Source organism: Canis lupus, chromosome 25 (genome assembly GCF_048164855.1).
Source record: "Canis lupus baileyi chromosome 25, mCanLup2.hap1, whole genome shotgun sequence".
Classification (NCBI taxonomy): Eukaryota; Metazoa; Chordata; class Mammalia; order Carnivora; family Canidae; genus Canis; species Canis lupus.
Window position 1 is genome coordinate 44,862,842 of NC_132862.1, and position 17,556 is coordinate 44,880,397.

Below are 17,556 nucleotides of genomic sequence, written 5' to 3' on the forward strand. Positions count from 1 at the left end.
CCTCAGTGCCTGCCTCCATCCTGGAAATGCTGATCTTCCTCTGTCTTTGGACAAGTGTATGTCTTTGGACAAAGATTTTTATTTTCTCAAGAAAGAGACAGACTTCAGGTCCAGGGTCAGTGTATATGAGCAGATTGCCTGTGTTTCAGCTGCTGTGGGAGATTTTCAATGCCTCAACTTCTTTGCGGCCATATTTCTGGTCTATCATTTTGGAGAATGTGGTTAGTACCTTCCCCCAAAATGGTTTCTGTTATCTTCAGGGTTTGTTACCTCAAGGTTATGGTGCACTTTTTCCTGTAGTACTGTCCCCTCTTTTCTGAGCACTATACTCCTCTGTCCTGGCATCATTTCCCTCTGGATCAAGACATTATGACTTCTCTTCTGAGAAGGTACAATGAAACATTCACTGATTTTGTGTGTGTGTGAATTTTTAAAAATATTTTATCTGAATTCAATTTGCCAACAGTATTTACTGATTAACTACATAAGATATTTCTCTAAAATGTGTAACTCTTCTACCACCCTAACACTTGCATTTTAACAGGGGACATTTAAAGACTAAAAAAACCCTTAATGCTCAATGAAGTGGAGCTCTAAGTTTGGAACAGACTGTGAAGTTGGTAATCTGGCTTGAGGGTCCTACCCAGTGTTCCCCTAGATCCTGCCACAGAGGGGGCAACACACTCTCCCCCACCTGCTTGTGAGATCTGCTATTTCAGAACTTTCCAGATCTCCAATCCCATTGACTTTATTTTTCTCTCCCTCTGTTTTTGTTTCCTAGGAACGAGTGGAATATCTCTTTCTCATAATTTTTACTGTGGAAGCATTTTTAAAAGTAATAGCCTATGGACTTCTCTTTCACCCCAACGCTTACCTCCGCAATGGTTGGAATTTACTAGATTTTATAATTGTGGTTGTAGGGTAAGTATAACTACCTTTATGTCTTCCCTCCCTTCACGCCTCACCATCCACCAACACGTGCCTCCTTTTCCTTCTGTATTTGTATCCCTTTTTGATTTGGTCACAATGGCACTGGGCACTAGGCAAGATGAGAGGATCCATTAAAAATCACTTTGAATCCAGACTTTCTCCAAAGTGAAAAGAGCTCTCACTTAGGATCACATACACACACACACACACACACACACACACACACACAGAGTAGAATCTGAGTGCTTTTAATGGAACTCAGAGTCCTCTGTGCAGCCAAAGAGATTCCCCTGCTTAAGGTCTTTTATTCCATCTCCAGCTGCATCTGTCCGACAGGACAGCTCTTCAGGCAGTTCCCCAGCTGTGTCCCTGAGCAGGGTTTAGTCCAGTTTGCCTGCAAGCAGCACATGGACATGGGGGTGGGGGCGCAGCTGAAATACAAGGTGCTATGGGCTCGCTCTCACCTCTATGGTGGGCTTCATCCAGGGCCCCAGGAAACAAGCCTATTGAGGTGGGTGGGTGAGGAGAAGACAGAACTATGAAGAGCCAAGGTTCTGGTGGCATAAGTAGAACCAAACACACCTTCCCCAAACATGCTATTCTACTGTAGCATAAGATAAAGCAAGATCAATATAGCCTTTTTAAAAAGGCAATGTAAAGTATCATAAAATAAAATTTGGAAGTGATGATCTCCTTATCTAAGAATTAGTAACTTTACCAAAAGATCCTCTGTGAAATATTTGTACATGTGCTATGTGAAACATAGTTTATTAAGACACAGTTGATGAAGTTCCAACCACTTATCTATTTTATGAAAAGAGAGCACCTTTACAGCAGATTCTACATCAGAAGAAGCTGGCTTCTCTGAGCTAATTTGTTGTTTCTCTGAGCCTGAAGAGTGGTCATGTGGTGACCACCTTGCATTTTTATTCCCTTGGTGTTCCAACAGGCTACAGTATGTCATTAGGCTCATATCCCAGGAACCTATTTTTGATTGGCACCATTTGTGCCATCCCAGTGAAGACACAGGTCCTTCTGGACTCCTCCAGAGCACTTACTGCTGGTTATCTCATGTGAGTGTATGGTCTTTCTGCAGGAAATAGCAAGAGCAAATCAAGACCATTTAGAAGTTATTTCCTTGTATCTGGGCATCTGGATGACTTATAAAGGTTGTTTCAAACTGTTTTAGAGGTTTTCTTTGTTGTCTTTTTTTGCATAGCCAATGAATGACACACTTTGGCCACATTAACTCCAAAGGATATTTGGGTAACATGAGAAGCACTAAAGTTGTTGGAGTATTTGCCAGGCATAGATCCGGCTCCTGAGGACTCAGAGTGAGGATGCAGCTATAAGAGATCTTGCTGCTTCTGTTTACACCAGGATAAACAAAAGAGTAACTGAACAAATAAATGCCTTGAAATAAGTCGGTAAACCTAGCAAAGGCATTTAAGGTGCCTTGTTCCAAAGGCCCCTAGTCCTTTCAAATTCAATGTATTTCTCAAGGCCTCAGACTCTAGGGAACCTTTCACACATGCATAGAAAAGAGCCCCAGGAATGACATGATAAGAGAGAAGGGTACCTTCGGGAACTAATTTTATTTAGGCAGAGAAGCTCTTCCTCTCATGTTTATGGAATGAGTTAGAGTTGTCTGCCCTCTTCATGGCCTTCCCTACAGCCTGGGAGGTAGAAAGAGGAAGTATGGGTCAGAGCTCAAACAGGAGCTATGGGATGGGGGGATCATATGCCTTATCATGCAGCTGCACACTTGGTGACCCTTGCTCATCTTTTGCTTGTTTGGACCTTGCTGTATCCCTCACCCTGCTGTTCCTCCCAGTAAGCACAGAGGGCAGACTTTGTGGGCTCAACCCATATTTCAGTCACATCTTCCTGGGTTCTAGGCCATGAGGCTGATGAAGAGGAAAGCATCTAGACTTGGCCCTCTTCCAAAAGATGCCTCTGGTTGACTGTTTAAGCCACAGAGGTCATGATACTAGAGGTTACTTAGCTTGTGGTTCACCATAAGCCTTTGGGCTTCCTCCCCACTAATATCACACATGGACATATTTGACACCTACTTTCTCTTCTCTAAGGGCATTTGTCCTAGGGGCTCTCTGTCTAGTCTAGATCTTGGCCCATCCTTCTAACTGGAGAAATCACACACACACACACACACACACACACACACACACACAAACGGTGTAGCTCAACCTCCTCTCTTCAGCTATGTCTCTTTTCCCTGCCCTTTTTTAAAAATCATATTAAATGGATATCCCTCTGTTTCCCTTATGTCTCCTGGGAAATACCTACTCTCTTAGGCTCCTCTGCAGCCACTTAGGGGAAAATTTCTTCTGCCCTCCTGCAATCAGAGGGGAATGTGCCTTGCCCTGGGAAAGCTGGGTTTGCCTGCCTACTGTCTGAGTGCCAGGCAGAAAGCTGCTCTCTCATTTCTGCATTGCCATGCTGGAAGCCTGTGATAAGAGGCATTTCTTAACCCCCACAAACCTGTCACATTTTCTTCCGAAAGTGGAAGGGTCTCTTTGGTACAGTGGGGAAATGGAACTGCTGAGTGAAAGTAGGAGGGACTTCAGAGGCCTCTGTGAGCTACCTCTCCCCACCCCAACCCAGGGACCAACCCAGGGACCTAGGGATCCTCACTAAATCCCCCTGCCTGAGACATTCTATTTCAACCACAAGGGCTTTTGCTACTATCTCTCTTGCAGTATGGTGGCCCTGCCTTTCTGACTTTCTGGATCCTCTAGAGCCTCATTGTCTCTTTTTAAAAACTCCAATGTCTGGCTAAGGAACTGCGAGACACAACTCCTGGAGAATCCTTACCCCTACCTCCCTGTCACCAAGCATCCAGCCCTTAGTGACAGGTAGGCATCAAGCAGTAGCTTTATAGTATCTAATCAAGGAGAATCACACCAGACCCAACAAGCCAGGAACACCTCCTAGACCCATTCCTGAATATTTTTACCCCTTCAAAATTAAAATTAGACACTTAATAAAGTGTCTGCTTTAAGTTGGGACTGAGGAAAGAGAAGAAAGTTGTCGAACCTCTGTTTCCTTCAATAAATAATATTTTGTGAACATCTTGCACCCTAATAAGCATATTGTTTTCTTCTAGGAAATACTAGGAGCCAAATCTGGCTTGGATTTGGAATGTTGTTGGACAGACTTGCAAAGCTGGTCTCCATTTTCTAAGATTTCACTGATCTAGACTTCAGTGCAAAGAACATTTCTCTGCAGAGAAAGAAGCCCGATTCCCCCATCCTGGCAACTCTGCCTGGGGTTCAAGGCATCACTAGCTAACGTATATGACACCATCAAATTGTCAAGCTAAGCTGAAAGAATCACAGGGCTGAGAAGGACTTTAGATGTGGTCTGGCTAGAGTTGTCAAAGTTCTTTTAGCTTCAGAACCCATTGTTCAAGCAAAGCCTTACTCAGAGACCCATGAAAGCCACTATATTCCAGCCACTTATCTCTGGCCTTGATGTCCAAGAAGTCCTCAAGGAGTTCCATGGAGCAGAGTTTAGAAATTCTTAATCTAGGTCAACCTCCCCATTCCTGGGTCCTGCCTTGATATGAGTTTCTGCAAAGCTAAGCCCCTGGCTACAGCCTCTTCTGTTTCCAGATCCAGTTCCCTGAGCATGAGTCATTTCAGGAGCTCAAGCTTATTTCTCTAGAACAAGGTTGGCCTGGCCTCAAGTATGGAGACCTGGTCCTGATCCCTGGGCTTCCTTTGTGACCCTAGGCCATGACCCAGCACACACTCTGCTGACAGTGAATTGGTAATCATCTTTAGTACAAAGGACAGAAATTGCCCCATGTCCAATTCCTTCTTTTTCTTGTTAACCACAAAAATCCCAAGATCCCAGGTTCCCATCCCCACATGGCGCTTTGCATCCTGTGCCCCCTCTCCCTAGCCATCCCACTGAGACCTTTCCACTGTGCTTTCTGCTCCTCACAGGCCACTGCCCATTCAGGGTCAGCAAACATTTTCTATAAAGGGCCAGATACTCATTTTCAGCTCACACTTTGTCCCAACTATTCAACCCTAGTGAGGAAACAGCAACAGACAACAGCAGTGCATAAATGATGGGTGTAGCTGCACTCCAACAAAATTTCACTTGCAGATAAGCAGATGGCCCAAATGCTGCCCTAAACCTTCAGCTTTGTCTCTAGCCAGTCACTTAACTTCCTGGCTCTTCCAAGGGTCCTGCTTCATTGCAATCTCTCAAGAGATGGCCACTCTCTCCCAAATGCCTTGATCCACAGCCCAGAGTCCGGAGAGGAGCCCTGAATTTCTCTTATTTCTGCTTTCAGGCTGCTGGCCCTTCCCCCTTCCTAGCAACCTCCAGTTCTGATGTGTGATCAGACCCTTCCACCCTTACTTCTCTTTGTGGGGGGTACTCTATAGGCCTCTAGGGACTCCTCATTCCTTGAAGACATGAGCTCTTGGCTCACTCCCAAGTCTGTCCAAACTCACTATTCCTGCTATCCCCTCCAGTATCTTCTTGGCTCCTTGATATTTCCCCCCTCCCGCCAGGAATCCTGACTCTGTCCTGTCTCAATTGCCCACTCCCATGGTTATAGCCAATATCCCTGCCATAACTAACAACTGCTCCCTCTCCCATAGTCTCAAACCAAACATTCTACTCTGGAAACACTACCATCGGTATTTCTAGCTCTCTCCCTCCAGCACTTTGACTCTGACAATCCATTCTTCCTGTTCCATTCTCTCTGTTCCTCTGCCCATCATGTCCAGTTCTCCTTTCAACCAGCTTAGATGCCCAGCCCCAGCACAATCTCTCACTTACATGCACAGTCAACATCCTTCTTTCTCCATTTACCTTGCTCATTTGGAAAAACACCAACTCCAGTCAAATCCAACTAGATAGAGAACCACCTGCTACCTGAAGCTGTGCCATTGAAAGGGGTAAAGAAACATGCAAAGCTGAGTTGATGGGTTTCACTTTACACCTGTGATAACCAACTTCAAATAGGTCCTTGAGGATACCTGACAAACCTATTCTATGTGCCTAGCCCATTCACTCTTCTGCTTTCTTTGGTGATTCTTACACCTTTGCCTCCTCTAAACTTCCAATACCTGCTCCCCTTTCACATTTTCAATGTAAAAAGCCGATGACCTTGCTACCTGTTTCCCTATGAAAACAGGTATAATCAGGAAAAAACATCTGTACCCCTATAATGTGCCTTCCCATTTGAGCCATGATAAACCATCCCTTCCCCTGTCTAGGGCCAGTACCCCTCAGGGTGCAGGAGATTCCTTCCTGCCTCCTGAAGGATATCAATCCTCCCAGTAATTGTCCTCTCACTTCTGCATGGTCAGATTGTCTGTCTCTGTTACATAACTCCCATCACATATAAAAATGCTGCTGTTTCTCCCATTTAAAAACAAACACAACCCTCTTGATTTCACACCCTCTTCTGGCAACCATCTTTTTTCTTTTACTAACTTTTTTTTTTAAGATTTTATTTATTTATTCATGACAGCCACAGAGGAGAGAGAGAGAGGCAGAGACACAGGCAGAGGGAGAAGCAGGCCCCACGCAGGAACCCAACGTGGGACTTGATCCCAGATCTCCAGGATCACGCCCTGGGTCGAAGGCAGCGCTAAACCGCTGAGCCATCCGGGCTGCCCTCTACTACCTTTTTTTAAAAAAATTTTTTATTGGAGTTCAATTTGCCAACATATAGCATATCACCCAGTGCTCATCCTGTCAAGTGCCCCCCTCAATGCCCATTCTACTACCTTTTAATAGCAAAATTCCTCAGAAGGGTTGTCTATGCTGTGGCCACTCAGTACTTGAAATGTGGCTAATATAAATTAAAATATAATGTCCATGTAAAATACACAGCAGATTTCAAAGATTCAGTACAAAAGGAGTGACAAACTCCTTTGCTGCGAAGAATTAAAAATTCTTCGTATTTATTACAGTTGAAATGATAATATTTTGGTTATGCTGTATTAAATAAAATATATTATCATAGTTAATTTCACCTGTTTTCTTTTTACTTTTTTTAATGTGGCTACTAGAAAATTTAAATTACGTATATGGTTCATATTTGTGGCTTGCATTATATTTCTGTTAGAGCTATCTCAAACTTTCCTTCCTATCCTCTCTTGAACCCATATCTGTTAAGCATTTGTCCCCATCACTCCATCAAAAGAGATGTTTTCAAAGCCTCAGTAATCTGCATGTTGCTAAAGCCAGTGTTCAGTTTCTCATCCTTGTATCTGCAGCACAAAGCCAATTTCTATGGAATCATTTATTTGTGCCCAGGCAAAATCTAAGGGGCATCTTTAGGACTGAGGATGTGGGTAGGGAAGAGAGAGATGTGGGTCCCAGCCACGTGAAGGCAGGAGCTAGGAAACCATGGACTGGGGAGAGGGCACTCCAAAGGGACGGACGCACTACAACAAACTTTTTAAAAATATTTTTTAATTTATTTAAATTCAATTAATTGACATATAATGTATTATTGGTTTCAAAGATAGAGGTCAGTAATTCATCATTCTTATATAACACCCAGTGCTCATCCCATCAAGTGCCCTCCTTAGTGCTCGTCACCCAGTTACCCTATCCCTCACCTACCTCCCCTCCAACAACCTTCAGTTTACTTCTTATAGTTAAGAAATCTCTCTGATTTCCTCTTGTTTTATCTTTTACTCTGTTTCCCTGTGATCCTCTGTTTTGTTTCTTAAATTCCACATAGGAATGACATAATATAATTAATAATTGTCTTTCTCTGACTGACTTATTTCACTTAGCATAATATCCTCTAGTTCCATCCATGTCATTGCAAATGGCAAGATTTTATTTTTTCCATTTTTTCCATTTATATATTCCATTGTGTATATATACCATATTTTCTTTATCCATTCATCTGTCAGTGGACATCTGGGCTCTTTCCATAGTTTGGTTATTGTGGACATAACATGGCACTGCTGCAAACTTTAGCAACTTCATATTTCTGTCCAGGCTGCCCAGCTTACACAAAACCAGTTGTGTTCCTGCACAGCTTTATGACTGCAAAGGGTCTGGCCATTGTCTCTCAGACCTCCCTGGACAGTGGTCATGCCCTTGGCACAGTGATATGCACACTGAGGCAATGTCATCTTATGATGGTCACAGTCCTTCCAACACACACTCTTTGGCTCTGGTTTCTGGGCTGGGGACGCCTGCAAACTCTGCTATCCCAGGCTTCCTTCAGAGAATTCAGGATCTGATAGCTCCATCGCCTCTTCCTCTCTTCTAGGCTTTTCAGTGCAATTTTAGAACAAGCAACCAAAGCCGATGGGGCAAATGCTCTAGGAGGAAAAGGAGCTGGATTTGACGTGAAGGCACTGAGAGCATTCCGTGTGCTGCGCCCCTTGAGGCTGGTGTCTGGAGTCCCAAGTAAGTAAAGCCATTCTTCTGCTTTGCAGTGTATTTTGTCACCACCCTCTGCTGTCCTTTGCTGAATGGTCAGTCAACACATATTTATTCCATTTATTCCATATAGATCGAGGCATTTTTTTTTCTTAAATGAATTCCCTTACTTTAGAAAACCTAACTCTGATGTGGGTCCATTAAAACACACTGTGGTCCCAGCTCCTGTAAACAGCTGAAAAACATCCACAGCAGCCAAACAGTGAAATGAAAACAGGCTACACAGAGAAAGCAATCCCTTGGCCATCTGAGCCATCCCCCAAGGTCCTGGGCTGGGAATCAAAATACATTTGCAGCAGAGGAGCCAGGTGATCAAAGAAGGCTAATCCCGGAGGCTTGCAAGGTATTTTAGCCAATGAGATTATCTCTACTTTCTGTGTTTTTCCAAAGAACAATCAGAAATGCATCAGTGGAATGTTTAAAAAGTTCTATTTGCAATTTCTCTCAACCGTCTCCTTCTTTCATGTCAAATGGGATATTTCTGGCTTCAGAAGCCCTATTTATGGACAGGCTGCACGTCTTCATGAGAACTGATTTTGCCTAAGGGTTGGGGGTGTTCAGCTCTCTGAATCAGGCAGAAGAGCATTGAAGAGATATTGTCTATCCAGGTATCAGCCATGTGGACAGCTCTTCTTTGACCTCTTCCTCCAGAAGCCTGCCCCACTATGGCTCAGCCCCAGGCCCTGAGTACAGAAGCTTTGGGCACCAGCATCAGCTCCAACAAAGTACAGCCCAAGTTGCTTCTGGGGGTTAAGTCAGCTTTCAGAGAGCTCCTCATTCCACTCCTCCTTGACCTATTGGTGCAACCTGAACATAATTTTAGATTTGTGTGCTGAGATTTTTCCCTCTCTAGTCAGCTCCATCAGATCTGGCCCATACTTAAGACTGGGCTGAAACCAGACTAGCTTGGAGATGGGAGCAGAGGACAGGAAAACAGAGCAATCCGCTGAACACTGAACCTTTACCATGGAAATGTGAAGGACCTTATATTAACCTGTTCAATTCTTTCCATACATGCACAGAATAGTGAAAAGATCTTCCCAAAGTAGCCTAATTAACCAACATCAGAGGAGCGCTAGAACCAGGTCTCCTGACTTCCAAACCAACTCTCTTTCCTTCCATACAATACCACTTCTTGTAAAGGATTAGCTGGTATATAACTGTTGATTGTCGTCAATTTTTACACATATACAAGGTAGAGGAATTTACTAGATAAATGAAGGCAGAAGTTGGAATGTTTTCTTTACAGTGGGACCCCCTTGGCAAAGTTTGTGGCCTGTCTTAAACTCAAAAGTGAATGTGGAGCTAAGCCACACAAATAAATTTGGAACAAATTCTTTCTACTTGACCTTAACTATTTTAGGGAATCTAAGAATGGAAATAGTATACTGTTGACCCTTAAACAATATGGGGATTAGATATGTTGACCCCCACCTTGTGCAGTTGAAAATTCACATTAACTTTTGACTCCCCCAAAATTTCACTACTAATAGCCTACTGTTGACCAAAAGTCTTGCTGGTAACATACAGTCAGTTAACACATATTTATATAGATGTTACATATACTATATTCATATATATATGTAATATGCTATATTATATAATATATATTATATATCCTTATAATGAAGTAAGCTAGAGAAAAGAAAATGTTATTAAGAAAATTATATAGAGGTATGCCTAGGTGACTCAGTGGTTGGGCATCTCCCTTTGGCTCAGGACGTGATCCCAGAGTTCCAGGATTTTGTCCTGCATCGGGCTCCCTGCGGGGAGCCTGCTTCTCCCTCTGCCTATGTCTCTGCCTCTCTCTGTGTGTCTCTCATGAATAAATAAATAAAGTCTTAAAAAAAAAAAAAGGAAAAGAAAATCATATAGGGAGGGTGCCTGAGTGACTCAGTTGATTAAGCCTCTGTCTTTGGCTCAGGTTGTGATCCCAGGGCCCTGGGATGGAGTCCTGAGTTGCGCTCCCTGCTCATCAGGAAGTCTGCTTCTCCCTCCCCCTCTCCCCCTCCCCCACACGTGCTCTCCCACTCTCTCTCTCTAATAAATAAATAAAACTTGTTTTAAAAAAAGAAAATCATATGAAAAAGCCCCCACATTTAGAGTCCTGTTCTGTATTTATAAAAGAAAAGTGTATCTTTAAGTGGACCTACATAGTTCAAGTCGTATTGTTCAAGGGTCAACTGTATCTGATGGCCAAGATCCAATTTCCCTTCTGTGAAGCCTAAATTCTTTCTTGGTTAGTCAGCCATAACTCACTAAAGCAAAATCAAGGAATGAGGAGGGTGAGAATAACTTTGAACATGATTGTAAGGAGCTTAATATGGTGTTGGTGCAGCCAGTGTGTCAGTGATAGGAACTATGAGCTGATTCCAAACTTGCAACCAAACTATCTAACAAACACCAAACAGTGGACAAAGGAATCTTACCCTCTTATGTATGTGTTTATTAGGAGCCCACACTTTCAGAACACTGTTCTGGGTATAAGGACATATCATAAAGAACAAATATGGTCCTTACACTTGAGGAATCTGACTATGTAATAAGAGTGTATCAATCATCTTTTGCTGTAGGAACAAACAATCCCAAATTCTAAATGACTTAAAACCAGAAACATTTATACCTGGTTATGTTACATAAAGATGTTGCCCAGCTGCCATGTTTCTGGGCTCAGCTGAACTCTGGGCTTGACCAGCTTCTTTATATTACCTCATTCCAGAGCCCAGGTTGAAGGAACATCCAGCAGGTAGGCCATTTGTTCTCATGGCAGAGGGCAAATGCTCACAAAGGGACAAAGAGCTAAGCTATACAAGCATATTTTGGGCTTTTGCTCAAAATGGCTTAAATCATGGCTACTCACATTCCAGGGGCCAAAGCAAGTCACATTGCTATCTTTGTCCCAGGGATAATGGGACACAGAAGTATACTGTACCTACAGAGAAGCATGGGTGAATAATTGTGAACAAACAGTACAGTCTAACACAAAAAGATTGAGGAGTTTGTTATTAACAGAAATAGTTCCAGCTATTACTCTAGTACAGTAATTAGAAGTGCATATGGTTTAAAGTCACTTGTGCTTCAATGCATTAAAAAGGAGAATCAGATTAGATACAGTAGCTAGGGTTTCACTGTAGAAATTTCCTAAAGAAGATGTCCCATCTTCATATGCATTTAATTAATAGTAGAACTGTATTGTGGTGGTCAGGAAGAAGTAACATGCCTTGGAATTCTCTTATCAAGAAGATGAGGACATGATACAGAAACTCAAATATAAGGCCCTAATATTACCTGCCATGCAGTCCAAGAAGATATCTTTGTCATTAAAGATGATCATACTGAGATGATTTTGCAGTTGTGGGCAGCCTTGCAGGTGGCTTCATGCTTACACATAGGGCTAACAACTCTGTCTGTTTTCCATGGGCCACCCACAGAGTAGCTCTTTTTGGAGTTTAAAGAAAGGGCTGATCCAGCCTGTCGCCCTCTCTCCTAGAAAAGTGTCTGTGTGACTTTTAAATAGAGTATGTAGACCATGGTGAACAAGTACTCTGTGCTACTTTGGTTGATATCATCATCTAGGAAAATGTCAGCAATATCTCCTACCACTACAAACCTAGACAAATACCTCCTCCTTCCATTTCTTAGAACTTTTGGGTGTCTTCTTTCATGTTTTAGCAGAATTCCTTGAAACAGTTGCCTCTATCTATTGTCTTCAATTCTTGTCTTCTCATTCTCTTTTAAATCCACACCAGTCAGGCTTTCTCCTCCATTACTTGTCAAGACCACCAGTGATTTCCACATTACCAAGTCCAGTGGTCGGTTCCCTGGTGCCATTGTATTTGATCTAACTGCAACATTGGGGATCCCTGGGTGGTGCAGCGGTTTGGCGCCTGCCTTTGGCCCAGGGCGCGATCCTGGAGACCTGGGATCGAATCCCACATCAGGCTCCTGGTGCATGGAGCCTGCTTCTCCCTCTGCCTATGTCTCTGCCTCTCTCTCTCTGTGACTATCATAAATAAATAAAAAATTTAAAAAAAACAACTAACTGCAACATTGGATACAGCTGATCATCCCTTGTCTTTGAGCCACTGTCATCATTTGGCTACCAAGACACTTTTCTTTCTTAATTCATTTGCTTTGCCTTATCAGAATCACTTGCTGATTTCTCCTCACATCCTCATCCTTTTAGCACTGGAGAGCTGCAGGCTCAATCCTCAGACCTCTTCTCTATCTCAGGGATACTTGGTTCCCGGTTATCATGTCCAGCCTCCTGGCATTAAATATAACTTATGTGTCTTCTAATAACTACAAACTCTATGTCACCGGATCAGATCTCTCCTCTACACTCTAGACTTGTATACCTACCTGCCTAGTCCATTTCTTTAATTTGATTTCTAAGCATCTCAAACTTACCACATCCATAACAGAACCTCCAGTGATCCCAAAGTCTTTCCTGTAAAGTCATCCTTCTAGTGACTTCAGCCAAAAATCTTGAATGTATTGCTTTCTGTTGTATCCAGTCCCTCAGAAAGTACCATATCAGCCATATCCTCCAAGAAACTCCCTATTTCTTTTCACCTCCAGTGCCAGCCAGCCACCAGATCTCTCACCTAGATTAATATAATAGCTTCCTAACTGGATTCTCTGTTCCCACTCCTGCCCTTTGCCACAGCTTAGTGGTAACAGTAGCCAGCATGATCCTCTTAAAACAAGTCCTGATAAAATACACGTCACCGCTTTGCTCAGAGCCCTCCAGGTCTCCCTAACTCACTGAGTGAGAGCCAGAGTACCGCAGGACCCTTACACGGTCTCATGCATCTCTCTTCTGACCTCATTTCCCTCCAACCTTCTCTTCTGTCCCTCCTTGCCAGCCTCAGTGATTTCTTTGCCATGCCTCCAACATTCCAAACCCACTACCAACATGGCATTTTCACACTTGCTCCTCCTAGTGTCCGGAATGCCCTTTCTCCAGCTCTTCCCTGGGCTGGCCTAGTCACCACCTTTGGTCTCCACAGAAATGTCATCTTATCAGAGAGGCCTGCTTTCCCCCCATCCCATGTCAGTCATTCTCACATTTCCTATGCCCCTTCCCTGCTTTATTTTTCCCATTTCACTTGTCACCATCTGTCATACTTTATGTTTACTTATTTATGTACTTTTTACCCCTTGCCTCATGAGAATATAATCTCCATGAGGACAATTTTTGTTCATTTTGCTCCCTGTTATATCCTCAGCATCTACAGTGCCAGATAAATCTCTGTAGAATGAATGACTATCTCTACTCAGCCACTTCGTGGTGGCTATACTATGTGGCAGTGCTATACAAAGCAGTTACTAAGAACTAACCAGCTCACTAGAATTCTAATGCTAAACAACCTTCCATTTATATATGCCTCATTTAGCATTTCCAGATGGTGTTTATGTCTTCTATCTTATTTGATCTTGGTGACAGTTGTGTGATATATGGATGTACACATAGATGATATGTATGTTATTTCTTGTAATAAATATGTTAGTTGAATGGTTTGTAGGATACATAACTCTAAGCCTCAAAAATTGCTCTTATTTTTTAAATGTCCAAATGTGTATTAAATGCCATTGGAATTTTTTTTAGAGAGGGAGAGTAAGAGAGAAAGGGGGGAGGGGCAAGGAAGAGAGAATATTTAACAGGCTCTGGGGCTCGATCTCACAACCCTGATATCATGACCTGAGCCGGAATCAAGAGTCAGACATTTTAACCAACTAAGCCACCCAGGAACTCCATCATTGAAATCTTAAGATCACAGAGTGACAGAGATGATTGTAAGGGTACAAATCATATATTAATTTGTTCAACAAAACTTACTGAGTGCACACTTGATACAAGATTTTTCTAGCTGTTACAGCAGATGCAAAAATGAATCAGATGCTAAGTGTGTTCTCAAACAGGCTGAAATGTAGAAGAAAAGATGTTCAAACTAATGATGATATGGAACAAAATTTGGAGAGTCCTCTTCCCCCTGCCTCAGAAAAAAAGTTTAAGAAAAATGTGATGAGGTCTATGACAAGTATGCTTTGGAGATGCCATACTTTTGGGAGTGGGGATAAAAAATCAGGAAGGCTTCTTGGACGAGGTTACATTGGGATAGACCCTGAAGGATAAGTAACTAGGAGGCATATTCTAGAAAATTATGAAAAGAAAAGAGAATGACTGTGGGCCTGGAGTTGTACACAGTAAGGCTTTAAGTTTTCAGATGTAAAATTAGTTGACTCTTCCGATGCAATGCTGTGTAATTGAAAGGTTTGTCCATTTTGTTTCATTAAGACTTCTACAATTAAGGAAATCAGTTCCCACTGCTTGTGAGGCACCACTCACCCCAGCAGGAGTGCTGTGAGGCATGCATACTGTTCTGAAGGGTAGGCCATATGGAATAAACATTACACAGTGAACGTGAACAATAACGAGGGTTGTGATTAAATATTTGCAATGTATGCAACAGGAGGGCATTTGTTTGTGGAGCAATAAGCAAAGGGTTATTTCCTCCTTTGTAATCCCATATGCCCTCCTGGAGAAGAACTCTCAGGAGTGGATTGAATAAAGAGAGCAGACATAGATGGAAGTGAGAAAGTGTTTTTTAGATTTGTGAGGTCTTTCACAAAAACTCTTGATTCAACAGTGAAGGTGACTGGATTGAGCAGTCACCTCCATGCAACACAAGCACCAGCCTTAGAAAATAGCATCCATTGACCGTGAACATTTATTGAGCACTTTTTGTGAGCCAAGCCTAAACAAGGCCCTGGAGGCACAGAGATAAATAGGAAACTGTCCCCATCTGTTAAGATATTTGAATGCTTTAGAGACTTTTCATGGGACATGCTATCCCTCTGGTATGAGTTTTTGTAAGATTAGCTCTTTCTCAGTTAAAAGTGTCATTTCTGGAATCAGAATAGAAAACATTTAGCTATTGAACAAGGGTTTGCTTCCTAATTGAGAAGTGAGAAGGAGCATTAAGAACCATATGTGGAGAAGGGTCAAACCCTTTCTTCCCATTTTTCCTTGCTCAGATTAGAACTGCTTCCTGAAAACAAATCAACACCAATCAGCCAACAAATATCTGTTGATTGGATACCAGGTAGAAGTTGCCAGAAGAGATAGAACATAGTGGTTTTGAGCGTGAGCTCTTGAATCAGAATTGATTCTTGGCTTCTGCACTGATTTACTCTGTGACCTTAAGGAAGCTACTAAGCCTTTCTGTGCCAGTAAATGGAAATAATTGTTGAACCTATTTCATATGTTGTTAGAAAAACTAAGTGAAAAAAAAAAAAGAAAAACTAAGTGAGTTAATACATGCAAAGCACTTATACAGTGCCTTGCTTTATAGTAAGTGCTCATTAAATGCTAGCAGTTACTTTATATTATATCCTGTCACATTATATTACATGAGGCATATAAAATAGGAGTACATGGCAAAATCACTATCGAGACAAAACAGATATATTTTTTAAATATTTCATTTATTTATTTTAGAGAGATAGAGTGCAAGCAGGGAGGGGCATAGGGGGAGGGAGAAAGAATCTGAAGCAGACTCTGCACTGAGCGCCGGGCTCAAGCCCACGATCTAAGCCAAAACCAGGAGTCAAACACTTAACCGAATGAGCCACTCAGGTGCTCCAAAACAGACATACTTTAAGTGGTAAAGAACACTTAATTGTTAAATAACAACATGAGACCAATAACTACCAGAGAGGCATTATGTTCCTTAGAGGTAAATTCAAGGATTGAGTTTCCCAGGGACTGTGGCAGCCTAGGAAAGCTTTATGAGGAGACAGTATTTGAAGCAAGCCTTAAGTTTTTGGTAGAAGATGTAGGGATGGAGATAAAAGGACATTCAGGGTGAAAACCTCGTTCATCTGGGTCACCAGGGCAAGCCAGCCCAGGCCGGCCCATAGGTCTATTCGCGGACCCGTCCACCACAGAGAAGGAAGTAGCAAGAGCCGGTGAGGCAAATCGGCACAGAGCAAACTGCAGTCCTGAACGCCATGCCAGGAAGGCAGTTTTCTAAGCAGACTCTGTTCTTTCTCTGCACTGAAAACATTCAAAAGACTGCACTGCAGAGAGACAGCAAAATGCCTCAGGAGCTTCCTAATAAGAGTATCAGAACCGATGGCAAGTGTGGATTCCGGGGAGATTCATTAACCCACCCTGGACACAACTAGCTGATGGCAAAGCTGGGGTCAGAACCAGACCAAAGCAGCCTCTTATTCTCCCACCCTGCCCAGCCTGCCCTGCCAAGTCCAGGGCATCCTGCTCTCCAAGCACTCTGCCAGAGATCTTACACTACACAACACCTAACACACTGCTTTTATTGCTATTGGTAGGGTGGATTCTTGACTTAAAACTTCCTGCTGCAAAAGTTAAAAACTCACCGGAAGTGCCCAAGTACCCAGGTGAACCATACTCATCCTGTAATGCAGTTTTCCCCCAGAATGGCTTCTCCCCTCCTGGGGATTAGTAACTGTGAAATTGGCCACACTGATTAGCAAATGCTGCCAGTTAATCAGACCCATTGGCGGCATATTAGAGCTGCTAAAAACAACTTTTCTGAGTGTTTTTACACTTTGATGGTTCAAAAGCAGTTATGCCATCCTGCCTGAAATTTGCTTACTTTGGGCTTCAATGGATTTGCAGTCACCATTACTGCTCCCAGGACAGTGTTCCCAGGGGATGTCTGCACTGCCAGGGAGGGCTCAGATACCAGAGATGGTCCCAGGAAAAGCTCCCTCCCTGTATTTAAGGACACCTCATTGTTTCAGATTCAGTGAGGGAAAGTCGGCCTAGAGCTGATATTTGCAAATCAAGTAACTCAGCCCCTGAAATTTACAGATTCTGCAACTGAGTCCCAGAGAAGACCAATAAGTCAGAGCAGAGACTCAAGTGAATGCTGTTCTCTCCTCACCCCCTGCTCTTTCCTCTGCCTGTCTCATCACCTTCCTGGACCTCCCTTTCTTCTGGTTCATGTGACAATCCCATAAACTGCAACCCCATGTTGCAGGTGATGCAGGAGAGCTCAAGCCTGATGTGGGCAGAAGACTCAGATTTCAGCCCTGCCTTCACATGCCACCTAGCTCAGGGACCTTGGGTGGGTCAGTTCTCTCTGGATCTCTGTTCTACCTGTAACTTGAAGGGCCTGA

At 42.9% G+C, this 17,556-nt stretch overlaps 1 protein-coding gene across 41 annotated transcripts in view; it reads left to right on the forward strand.

The window, feature by feature from the left end:
• Positions 1-17,556, forward strand: part of CACNA1C (calcium voltage-gated channel subunit alpha1 C) — a 746,185-nt gene that overhangs the window by 479,578 nt on the left and 249,051 nt on the right. For all 41 annotated transcript variants that reach the window (XM_072799571.1, XM_072799575.1, XM_072799573.1 and 38 more), the window contains 2 exons: positions 782-921; positions 8,216-8,355. In XM_072799571.1, the coding sequence (XP_072655672.1) occupies positions 782-921; positions 8,216-8,355 (280 nt within the window). The remainder of the gene's footprint in view (positions 1-781; positions 922-8,215; positions 8,356-17,556) is intronic.